This window comes from Capsicum annuum, chromosome 12 (genome assembly GCF_002878395.1).
Source record: "Capsicum annuum cultivar UCD-10X-F1 chromosome 12, UCD10Xv1.1, whole genome shotgun sequence".
NCBI classification, from domain to species: Eukaryota; Viridiplantae; Streptophyta; class Magnoliopsida; order Solanales; family Solanaceae; genus Capsicum; species Capsicum annuum.
In genome coordinates, this window is record NC_061122.1 from 89,028,878 (window position 1) to 89,041,789 (window position 12,912).

The 12,912-nt window shown below is 37.5% G+C and overlaps 1 protein-coding gene across 1 annotated transcript; it reads left to right on the forward strand.

Annotated features, from left to right (window-relative positions):
- The first annotated feature begins 276 nt into the window (after positions 1–276).
- On the forward strand, positions 277–10,039 carry LOC107851444 (G patch domain and ankyrin repeat-containing protein 1 homolog). The gene is made up of 4 exons (XM_016696465.2): positions 277–596; positions 2,021–2,074; positions 6,762–6,902; positions 9,711–10,039. The coding sequence occupies exons 1-4, from the start codon at positions 522–524 to the stop codon at positions 9,822–9,824; spliced, it is 384 nt and encodes a 127-aa protein (XP_016551951.1). The 5' UTR covers positions 277–521; the 3' UTR covers positions 9,825–10,039.
- The last annotated feature ends 2,873 nt before the right edge of the window (positions 10,040–12,912 follow it).

Sequence of the window (12,912 nt, forward strand, 5' to 3'; positions counted from 1 at the left end):
GTAATTATTTTTGAAAGAATATGATGAAACCAGCTTGAATTAATTTTTAAAATTTCAAAAATATGATGTTGTTACGTATTTTATGTATTTTAAACGATAATTCCTTTAATTAAGCGCGTTAATTGCTCATCTATAAGCTTAATTACCGTTTCTTTTCATTTTTAACTGCATTTAATATATTAGAATGTATCATAAATTAATGTATCATGATGTAGATTAATGTATCATATATAAAATTTTATGTAATTATTATAAAAGTAGGGAGAGAGAATAATTAGATATGAAACTTTTGGGGTTTATGTTATTTATACCTAATTTTAAGAAGTATAGGGATAAATATGACCCTTTTCACATTTAAAAGGGGTTATGACGTGAGCCTTCTAAATAGGAGGGACTCAGAAAATGAGTATTAAAGGAGCATAACATATTGATATTATTCTGGAGAAAATTGTAGGAAAAAAAAAAAAAGAAAAAGAATTGTGGAGAAAGGAATTTGGTGATTGCGGCAGATTGGATCTGTTATGGAAAGGGATGATGGAAGTGGTTGTGCAACTTCAACTTCAATTCCTATCGATTCCTCCAACCTTGGTTTTAAGGTCCGTTTCTTTCCTTTATCAAAATTCTATTGTATCTTTACCATCAATATCATTTTATTTTTTTTTAAATTGTTACTTGAAAACATATTATATCGTATGATTTGATTCCATCATTACTTAAAAGAATGTTTAAATAAGAAGAGTTTTTCTTCAAATTACACTCAAGACTCAACCCATAAGACAGTAATGAAAGATGGAGGGGTCCAAAATAAAGAATCCAATACAAGTTTTACACAACCTCGGGACCCCGTTTGGCCATAAGAAATTTTCACGGTTTTTCCGAAAAACTAGTTCACTTTATTCAAAAATTGTTTTCTGGCCATAAAAATTGAGTTGTATTTGGGAAAGTGAAAAACAACCAAATACTTGTTTTCACCTTTTTAGTTATTATGTTTAAACACTTCAAATTTGAAAAAGTTTTTCCAAAAAGACATGAACAAACACAACTCCGAATCCAAAAATTCCAAATGAAGTGTATTTTTTTGGTTTTCATGGTCAAACCTAAAAATCAAAAGTTTAGATTTGATTAACAAGATTACATATCAAGATTGAATCTTTTTTGCCTTTTTTTTTTGGTTCTTTGTGAATCTTGTGGGAATAAAGAAAGAGGAGAACAGTGAAATGGCATGCAGTATGAGTTTTCCTGTGCTATATTGTAAGTCTTTAAGCTGCGAATGACGGTAAGTTGTTGCATTGTGACCAGCAGGTCACGGGTTCAAGCCTTGAAAACAACCTCTTGCAGAAATGCAAGGTAAGGCTGCGTACAGTAGACCCTAGTAGACCCTTGTAGTAAGGAGCTTCCCCGGTTCTTGTGCATAGCGGGAGCTTTAGTGCACCGGGCTGCATTGAAGTCTGACTAATTCGAGTTTGTACCGAAAAATCCAGTTTGAGAGGTACAATGCTTCATGTGAAACTTGTATTTGTTGAATGTAGCCAGCCCCCAAGAATATTTGCTCCAAGTATCCAAGCTCCTTCTTGTCCATGATGAAACTTGTCGACCCATAAGGTTGTGTATTTTTTTAAAAGGAAAAAGTGCAAACACGTGACTCTTCAAACATGGAATTCAATGAATAGATTACTATCCTTGGGATCACTTTGTGCGTTGTTGTTTGAAGTGCATGGCTCCACCTATAAGCAATAACCCGGGGATTGCTTTTAACAACAATAGTTCGATCAATCTCTTTTAATCTTTTAGTTGGCAAGCCATCAACATAGAAGCTAGCAACTTTGTTATTTATTGCTCCTTAGGTATTGGGCATTCATGGCACCAGTCCAAACATGAATGTTCTATGTTGGATGTATAGGCCTCATGCTATTATGAGTTTGACCTGACCTCCAAGTTAAATAGTTAATTACCTGGCTAATGTCTCATGCCCCCCTGCATTTATGAAGTACTGACTGTAAATGGTTCTTTGTTTCTCCAGTTGTTAAAAAAGCATGGCTGGAGGGAAGGAACTGGACTTGGCATTGCTGAACAGGTACTGCTTTCTTTTCCTTTCAGTTCTCGGGAGTTAATCCTTTGCTCTATTTCCTCTACTAAGTTTCCTTGCCTTCCTGTTTTAACTTTGATGGATCTATTCTTTAAGTTCCATGCAATACCACACTTTTGCAATTCCATTGTTTCTTGAGATTGCCTTCTTCGGCTTACCTTTTTTTTTTCTAGTTGTTTATTAACTGAAACTCTTGTTCTGTGACTGAATCTGATTTGATAATTAAACGCATGTCGAAGATGATTTCTTTTGTCCATTTGAAATGGGGATTGGTTTGATTCCTTTGTTCAAACTCTCGGTTATATAATACTCTTAAGGGTCGTTTGGTACAATGGTGGGATATCCCATGGGATTAGCTATCCCACCTTAACAACAACAACAACAACATACCCATATTCCCACATCGTGGGGTCTGGAGAGGTAGAATGTACGCAGGCCATACCACTACCTCAGATGTGAAGTAGAGATGTTGTTTTCATAGATCCCCGGTTTGAGCCCAAACAACGTAGAAAAAGACATAATATAAGAACAAAAAACACAGAGTAGTAACAGAACAATAGGTAGTAACAAAACAATGGACAATAGCAGAAGCAAGATTATTATCAAATAATACCACCAACAATCTACTTAAAACCACAAACAACACTCAAAAACTCCAAGAACAAGATACTACTTGTGAAATGCTACAACTAGTAGCCCCCATCCTACCAACCTTCTACCGTAATGCATGTTCTCTACACCTTCCAATCTAGAGTTTTATCCTCGATAAGCTGTAACTGCTCCATGCCATGTCTAAACACCTCCCTTCAATATTTCTTTGGTCTACCTCTACCTCGCCTGAATCCATCTATAGCCAACCTCTCACACCTTCATACTGGGACATTCGTGCCCCTCCTCATCACATACCCGAACCATCTTAATCTTGCTTCAAGCATCTTGTCTTCTATCGAAGTTACTCCTACTTTGTCAAGTATAAACTCATTTCTGATCCTATCTATCCTAGTAAAGCCCACACATCTATCTCAACATCCTCATTTCTGTCAACTTAATCTTTTGAACGTGGGAGTTCTTAACTGGCAAACACTCCGCCCCATACAACATCGCTGATCTAATTGCCACTCTATAGAACTTGCCTTTATGTTGAGGGTGACATCCTGCGTCAATACAATGGGTGACATCCTCGTCAATCTCACCATTTTCCTGTATCATAGACCGAAGATACTTGAAACTATCTCTCTTTGGAATGACCTAAGGATTAAAGCTTCACTACCACGTTTGTCTCACGTGTCCCCTCACTGAACTCACACACTAAATATTCAGTCTTGGTCCTATGCAACCTAAATCCTTCAGACTCCACCAGAGTTTGCCTCCAAACCTCCAACTAAACATTAACTCCTACGCGAGTCTCGTCAATCAAAACTACGCTATCCGCAAATAACATACACCAAGGCACCTCACCACCTCACCTGGAACTTGCCGTGTCAAAACATCCATCACTAAGGCAAATAAAAATGGGTTAAGGGACGATCCTTGGTACAACTTCATCAATACGGGAAAGTGCTCCTAGTCTCCTACCACATTTCTTACACGAGTTTTAGTTCCATCATACATGTCCTTAATTGACCTAATGTACGCCACAGGAACACCTCGAGCCTCCAAGCATCTCCATAGAACCTCCCTGGGACTTTTTTCATACGCTTTCTCTAGATCGATAGTCTCTTTTTCTCTCCCTATACTGCTCCATCAGTCTCCTAACGAGATGAATGACCTCCGTCATAGAAATAGTCACAGTCCTCCTTAATCTCAACTGCACCACCTTTTCCAAAACCTTCATAGTGTGGCTCAACAACTTGATACCCTTATAGTTTTTGCAATTCTGAATGTCACCCTCTTTTTTTGTACAAAGGAATTATCATATTCCATCTCCAAGCTTCGTGCATCTTCATCGTCCGGTAAATGACATTAAACAACTCGGTCAACCACTCCATACTTGCCTCGTCCGTGCTCTTCCAAAAATCCATGGGAATCTCATCTGGCCCAGTCGCGCTACCCCTACGCATCCTATGAATAGCACCCCTAACCTCATCAAACTTAATACGCCTACAATAACCATAATCATGATGCCTAAGTGCTCTTAAGTACCCCAACACAATGCCTGCGTCCTCCGTTTAGTTCAAGAGCGTATGGAAGTAAGGCTGCCATCTTCTCCTAATGAGAACCTCATCCACCAATACTTCGCTGTCCTCACCTTTAATGCACTTCACTTGGTTAAGATCACGAGCCTTATGCTCCTTCACCTTGGCTAGCTTGTATAACTTTTTATTCCCACTTTTTTGCTCTAATTCAACATACAAGCTTTCGAAAGCTGCTGTTTTAGCCGCCGTAACAACTAACGTAGCCTCTTCCCTAGCCAATTTATACTCTTCTCTATTCCCCCATTTCCCTTCCTCTGTCGTACTTTCCACCAACTTTGCGTAGGCCCTCTTCTTTGCCTCTACCTTCCCTTGTACTTCTCCATTCCACAACGAGTCCCTTCGACGTCTACCAGACCGATCTCTTGAGACACCGAACACCTCTCTAGTTGTTTCCCTAATTCAACTAGCCGTCTTATCCCACATACTGTCTGCATCCCCACTACTCCCCCAAGCCCCCATGTCTAGCAACTTCTCCCCTATCTCCAGGGGTCACGGGCTATAGTCAAGCTACCCCATTTGATCCTAGGACAATCATCCACCACCATCTTCCTCGTCCTCCTGATATCCAAATCCATCACCAAAAGCTTATTTTGGGTCGAAAGTTTCTCACTTAGGATAACCTTACAGTCTTTACAAAGACCTTTATCCTCTGTCCTAAGGAGCAAAAAGTTTATCGTCTTGGCCACCGAAATACTGAAGGTTACCAAGTCTTTATTATGTCCTTTTGTCTCCCAACATTTGTGGAGAAATCTCATGGAGTACCCATCTGGCCAGGTGCCAGTTCAACAAAACATAATGTGATATTAGCCAAAATTTCCTCATCCTCAAAAAATGTCTTTGCAACCATACATACTCCTCCCTTGACAATCTTCGGCATTCTGACTAATTAAATTTTAGGTCTCCAAGGCTCAGTTTCAGTATGAAGATTCATATATTAATGGTGAATCTCAGTTTTGATAGCCCCTGATCGGAGATAAGCTCCCCATTAATCTCAAGTTTCCACAAATTGATCTCCCTTCTACGATGAGACACTTGAAGAATCTTGTCCCTTTTTTTGTTTTCTGGAAAGATCGAAATAAAATGATGTATTCAATTAATCTTGTTAGGTATATGTTCTTCTCTTCTAGTAATCAAGACTCTTATTTGGGGAGCGTATATGGCACCTGGGCTCCGGGAGGGGGAGATGTAAGAAAACTTACCGACTTGACTCTTTGCCCGAGCATCATATTTTTAGTTATTTACTAAAATCATCTTTTGGAGGGGGAGATGGATTGTTACTTGTTAGTGTGGACGATTTAGAAGATATAGTTGGAGGACATGTATGGTTAGGTTCCATTTGGATACTTGGTGGAATCTGGCATATCTTAACCAAACCCTTTGCATGGGCTTGCATGCTTGTATGGTTTGGAGAGGCTTACTTATATTATCTGTTAGCCATTCTGTGGAAATGTTATTGTTTTTATCTCCTTCCTTCAGCCGTAGTCCTCTAGATTTTTGTCTTCCGGCTATCTCTATATATCTTGTCACTCCACCAAATTCCATTTCGAAACCTTTTCTGTATGCATTTTCCTCATCAGTAAGATTTTTTGCTCTTGTAGCTTGTCTAATTTTTGAACCTCCTCCAGCAAATATGATGTCATTTTTCGCAGATTACCATAGTTGGCCAGACTCCATTCCTTTAGCTTTCTTTTGATCCTTATCTTGGAGGCTAAAATGTAATCAGGCATGCAATCACACAAGGATAAGAGACTTGTAAGATGTACCTTTAAAGATTTTCATTTTGGGACTTCATCAAAGAAGAAAAACCAAAAGAGAAAGGAATAAAAAGATTTTGTCATGTTACCTTTATCCAAAAAAAAAAAAAAGATTTTTTGTTGCTGGATCACGGGGAGTGACTTATACATATCCAAGTAATCACTAACTTTGCAATGTTTTCACTAATGGCACCAGATAAATAAATAAAATGAAAGGTATAATTGAGAGGAGGTGCTGCCCCTATTATTTTTTTGACAAGGAAGTGCAACCCCTATTGTTAATAGAATATAAAAAGTGCTCAAATGTATACCTTCTCACTCTCCTTCTAGATCCAGTTCTCCTATCCTCTTTGTCCCCTCTCTGCTATCACCCTCTTCCGTGATCGCCCTTTGTGGACCGCCATCAGTAGCACACATCCTTTTTTACTTCCTTCCTCTTTTTTCATGTGCTTGATAGTGAGTTCATGTTGATGCATAGTGGTAAATGCATCAGCAGCTCATCATTTCCATGAACCAACCAGGCGGCTTCCCTATTATATTCTCCCTAGAAAAGAAATTTGATAGCTATTGCCGTTAAAAAATGGCTAGGTAAGCAACAAACCTATATTATGGTCCGGTCATTCGATTCTTCTATTAAACCTGTGGGTAATTTATCTTTACTTTTGGAATCTTTGGTCGCATTTTGTTGCAATGTGAAGGTTTCTGATCTATTTGTGGCCTCAACAGGGCAGACTGGAACCTGTGCCAGCTTATATCAAGAAAAATATGAGAGGCTTGGGAGCAGAGAAGCCAAAAAAGGTAGCGGCGCACCCAAAAAATACCGGACATTCCTCTGACAATATTTTAAAAGATGGGGACAAAGAGAGTGTAAGTTTCCGTTCCTCTGAATGCATATCTAACATTTGTTTCAAATTGATGCTATCAAAGTTATTTGCTCTTTATGTTTGGAAGCTTAAGTAGACGTATGACATGGTTCCAAACACGAATAACCTATACCTGTTATCCTCTAGATCTCTTCAGTGATAGGGATAGATACTGTTGGCATGTGTGACAAAAAGTGTGTGCAATGATTTTGTACTTTTATTAAAGGAGCTGGTCTTTTGATGGGAGGGAAGATGATGTAAGAAGGGAGTTTATAAGCCTACAATAGGGCTTGGGAACTATTAAAGGTCATTCAGCTGAAATAGGCTGATCTAATTTCTGGCTTTGTGATAAAGTTGATGGTTGTAGAAATAGTTTGAAACCCACCTATATTTCTTTGTATTGGCTCTTTATGGTGTGGTTATGTAAAGCACCAAATAAGAAATTCGCCAAACAGAAGCATGGAGCAACTACTATTCTGGACTATTTAACATGAGATGCTATAATGAACCAGTACATTTTCATAGAGCTTATCTTTTCACTGGCGAGATAACAGATTCTGCAGTCCATATATTTCTCCCTTTTATGATAACCAAAAATCCCCTAGTGCTAGTGTTGTCGCTGTTTGGAACTCACATCATTGGAGGCTCTTTTTGAGAAGGCTAGAATATAATTATAGCAGAATCCACTTTTATTGTTAATATATGAATATTCAGTTGTTTTTATTCTCCATTGATATCACTGCATCTTTTTGTCCTAGTCCATGTGAACAAGTAAGAATTAAGTGTTGTTGAAACTTAGGCGCCAATTCGTTCGTGAATAATATTATGCTGTGATTTTAATACAGGGGTTAGAATACTGAGATTAATTATCCTTAGATTATCTGGTGCTTATGGTTAGTTTTGGGCATTGTATTAACAATGGGATGTGTGGCATATAAATCTTACACACTCTATTTTAAACAATGTAGGCTTGGATAATTCATTTAATCTTGACCTTCTTTGAGAAAGCTATCTGCATCACGTGTAAAACGAGCCAGCCTAAGATGGAACTGGCTTTGACGAGTGCCCTCTCTTTCATTGGAGTGATGGGCACATGCTTCTTTTTAGTATTGATTCTTGTGGAATTAGCATAACAGGGCGATCAAAGACGCTAACCGAATAGTTAGAGAAAAAGGTTTTGGCAAAGTGGCTAGTGTGATATTCTACTTTTTTTGTCAAGAATCGGTTAATTCATGGATTATATCATCCCATATTAGATGTGGTAGATAATTAACCAAGAATACTGTATAAGATTATACTAGTATAACTTAAAACCTAATAAAAAAATGTAACCAAACAAAGAATAAAATAATACCACATTTCATAATGGGGATATATTTAATAATATAATATACAATGTATGAATTCTTATTCCCTAGTGTTTTTGAGAGCATGAAGCACAAAAAATCTACAATGCAAAGCGTATTCGCTTCATTGAAATGAATGGCAATTTAAAAAATATATCAAAATAACTTTGCACAGAAAAGTAAAATATTTAACTTAAAAAGGTCTCGACAAAAATCCAAGTACATCTTGAATAATCATGAGTGAAACTAATGTAATAATGAAAATCCTAATGTTTAACCGACTCAACTAGGACCCTAAATATCATAATGGACTAAGGAAAAAAGGGAATCTACACGACTGTCAGCTCTACGTGGAAAGGTAGTCCTTTGACAATAATTTCCAAAGGACATTTGTGCCACGGGATCGGGTCGGGTGGGGTCGGTCCCTTTTTAATCGGGTCAATATTTATAAGATTCAAAGTATAAAAGGCTGAAAGTAGAGTAAGAGATTATCACTCATCGGTATGTTGGTTTTCCCGGCAATTATGACTTTTATGTTAGTAGGTGATGTTATTTTTCTGTTTAAAATATATTTTTGACGGTGAAAAAGGCCATTGTTATTTGACCATTTATGAAATTTATCAATTGAAACTGCCTGAAACTTTGTCTGTAATTCCCATTGAAGATGTCCATCGAATTGTAACTTACTATAAGATATGGGAGTGGAAGAGGAAATGAGTGAAGTGTTATTGGTAAAGCAGAGTACGTTTGTGCATGCAAAGATTGAGGGTTTGGATCAAGTGGTTTCTTTCATTGGGATTTAAGGTAAAGGGAGCACTCATAACTGATTTGTCTGGATTACTGGAACATTTTGGATTTGCCTTTTAGAGGTGGAGTCTGAGAGGGAAAGCTGAGGATAATAGAGAACTCCTCATTTTAGTAAATTTATGTTGTAAAGCTTAACTAAAATGCTGCTTCACGGAATGGAATAGAATAGAAGTATGTCAAACAAAGACGCTAGTTTACCAAAGAATACATCTTTTCTTCTGTTGTTTTCACCACTCCAAAGGGGGAAAAGATCTGAACCTACTCAGTTTAGTTTTTGATGATGTGCGGATTAATTACTTGGCCACCTATGTCATGCAATACGGATAAAATATTGAAAGATGGAAATTTACATAAAGCGAATTTCCTAGCAGTATTATGTCTATATTGTCCATTATATAATTTGAAGGATGAAATAAGGATATAGGTATTGTGGATGTATCAGTAGAATTCATATCCGAATTGGTGCTGGCATCTCTTCATTTTAGGTCGACTTCATTGCGAATATGTTAGTGTGTCTACTGGAAGATTTGACGTCCTCTCTATACCTATCAGTGTATTAATTTTTGCACTCAATTTGCTTAATTTTATTTTATTTTGGTTGCCTTTTCCTTTTGCCTCTCATAAAGAACTGATGATGGGGTACTCACTGTGATTTACAGAAACCAAAGGGGATCTCTAAAAAGATGAAGAAAGTACTGGAGCTTGATAAGCGCATGCAAGAGAAAGAATTTGAGCGAGCATTCTTCAGAGAATTCTGGCCCGATAATGTGTGATTCGTCTTATTCTTTGCCCGCCCGGTTTTCATGTCATATATCTACCTTTCAGATGGATGTTCATTTTCATTGAGTTGAACACATGTAAAATGATATCTAGCTTTTGTGATGTTTGTAAATATTATGAAGTGTACTCATTATTATGAGGAAGAAAAGATGACAAATGTATCAGTACATCTAGGGTTTAAGTCATCGATAGGATCGTAATTTTTTTTTTTGAGGTTTTACTTGAACCCCTCAACTCAATCTTATACTTATCAGACTGTGTGCGCGCGAGTCTGGTGAATCTGTGTGAGTGGGTGTATATTCTTTCACAGGTGAGGATGAGTATTGTTGTGAAAGGAACCAAAATCGTGAAAAAGGTTAGAGGGCATGTAGGGGTAGGGGTATAGGGTAGTGGTAGGGGGTATGGGGTGTGAGGTGGCAAAATTAGTTAAGGGTGCGTGGTGAATTTTTTAGGATGATTAAGAATTTTTTGAATTTGTTATTGTGTGGAATTTATCACATGGATGAAGGTCTACAATAAAGTGAGGGTAAATGGGTAAAAACACTCTTGGGAGGGACAAAATTATGTGTCTATATCATGACCTTCTTTAGATGTAAACACAAAGTGTTTTCATGCAAAAGAAGTAGACAATGAGAGAGAATTTTGATCCGATCATTATTCAAAGGAAGAAACAGAAGGAGGAAGGACAACCGAGTTGGAGAGTTGAGTGAGGTCCTGTCGAGGTTTCGGCCCACGGCTTTATCATTACATTAAAAATGAAAATTACACGTTAAAAGATAAATAAAATTACAATAGTCCTATTTATGCAGCTTTTTTTGGATCTTGACTTGTTACTTCATCACCTTGTTCTCCAGGCGGGCTTTTGACTTGCAATTTTCTTACTTTCTTCTTCGGGTGAGCTCCCGATTTGCAATTTCATTACCTTGTTGCTTGACTTGTAATTTCTTCACCTTGTTGTTTGACTTTTAACATCTTCACCTTGTTGCTTGACTTTCCATTTCTTCGCCCTGTTCTCCAGGCGGGCTCTGAAATCACATCAAAATTAGAAAAAAAATTATTCCAAACAAAGATTATTATAAAGAAAGATTTCATTTGTCAGAAAAGTAAAGTTCCAACTAATAGGAATTAATTTTTTTGCCCCAGTTTATCATCAGAGGACTTTTGTGAAGGTCACATCATAACTACTTGAAAAACTCAAACAAGGAAATACTTTTTCTATGGGTTAATTGGAATGATTAGACAAGAAAGTGTGTTTTCTAGGAATCAAGGGGAATGAATCGACCAGGAAGTACATCTTCTGGGAATCAAGGGGAATGACTTGACCAGGAAGCACGTCTTCTAGGAATTAAGGGGGCCGAATCGACTAGAAAGTACATCATCTAAGAATCAAGGGGAATGACTTGACCAGGGGCCGAATCGACTAGAAAGTACATCATCTAAGAATCAAGGGGAATGACTTGACCAGAAAGTACATCTTCTAGGAATCAAGGGGACTGACTCGACCAGGAAGTACATCTTCTAGGAATCAAGGGGAACTACTCGACCAGGAAGTACATCTTCTAGGAATCAATGAGACTGACTTAACTAGGAAGTACATCTTCTAGGAATAAAGGTAATGACTCGACCAAGAAGTACATATTCTACGAATAAAGGTAATGACTTGACTAGGAAGTACATATTTTAGGAGTCAAGACTTAATTTAGGAAGTACATCACCTAACAAATAAAATTTGAATGAACTAATCAAGAAAATACGTCTCCTTACTAGTATCGCTTGAATTATCAAAACAAGGAAGCGTGTCTCCTTACCAATGCCGCTTGAATTACCCAAACAAGGAAGTGCATCTCCTTACAAATGCCGCTTGAATTACCCAAACAAGTAAATGCGTCTTCTTACAAATGTCACTTGAATTACACAAACAAGGAAAATGCGTCTTCTTACAAATGTCACTTGAATTACACAAACAAGGAAGTGAGTCTCCTTACAAATGTCGTTGCAATTACACAAACAAAGAAGTGTGTCTTCTTACAAATGTTGCTTGAATTGCCTAAACAAGGAAGTGCGTCTCATTACAAATGCCACTTGAGTTACCCAAATAAGGAAGTGCACCTCCTTACAAATGCCGCTTGAATTGCCCAAGGAAATGTGTCTCCTTACAATTGCCACTTGAATTACCCAAACCAGGAAGTGCGTCTCTTTAAAAATACCGCTTGATTTACCCAAGGAAATGCGTATCCTTTCAAATGCCCCTTGAATTACTCGAACAAGGAAGTGCAAAATGAGAAATTATGGCCTTTGATGTGTAGGCTTTGAAATCCTTGATTTGAAGGTAACATGTGTTCCTGTTTCATACAAAGAAAACTTGTAAATTTAAAAACATAGAGGCTGGTTTGTGGCTTTATCTTTTGCGGCAATCGCTCTTGTCCTTGTCATATTTAAACTTGATTCCAACCATTAGCATATGTCATTGACTTGTTGCATCATTGACCCAAACTTAGATTATTAAGAGTGACTTAAAACAAACACAGTATCTCTACTTTGCGATGTTTCTTAGATAAACCCCTTGAACCTTGGTATTTTCATAAGTTCCCAGACTTGTCTATTGACAAAACTTTCTGCATACCTTATTTCGGTTCATAATCATGTCTCTTTCATGTGTTGCCTTTTTGTCTTGCTTTGTGCAATTTAAGAAGCTGGTAGCCAGTTTTAAAATTTTTTCTCACTTGTTTTGACATGGACTTGACTCAAAGACACAAGAAAAATGACTTTCCATTCGAATAACTGACTCAAGAAAACAAAAATAAAACTATAGAGAAGAAAGAAAAGACAATGAATGTACCCCTTGAAACAAAGAAAAGAAAAATTTATCTCAAAAATGGCAGTAAACTCTAATGATTATGCCATGTATTTTGGATTAAACTGCCTGATCTTTCCATCCAAACTATCTACCAATTGTTCTTGAGTTAATGGCCTTGCAACTAAGTTACTTCCTTGGGTCAATTGCATTCAGAGACCTCATTTGTCTAGTGACGCCTTGAAAGGTTTGTGCCAACAAGCATCTCTCATTTTCTTTCTCTCAGC

What these genes read in the sequence shown, in the direction of transcription:
- LOC107851444 (XM_016696465.2), top strand. Translation starts at nt 522, where the DNA reads ATGGAAAGGGATGATGGAAGTGGTTGTGCAACTTCAACTTCAATTCCT. An exon ending in GACTTGGCATTGCTGAACAG is followed by an intron (nt 2,075 to 6,761) that starts GTACTGCTTTCT and finishes TGGCCTCAACAG; the next exon opens with GGCAGACTGGAACCTGTGCC. An exon ending in AAGATGGGGACAAAGAGAGT is followed by an intron (nt 6,903 to 9,710) that starts GTAAGTTTCCGT and finishes TGTGATTTACAG; the next exon opens with AAACCAAAGGGGATCTCTAA.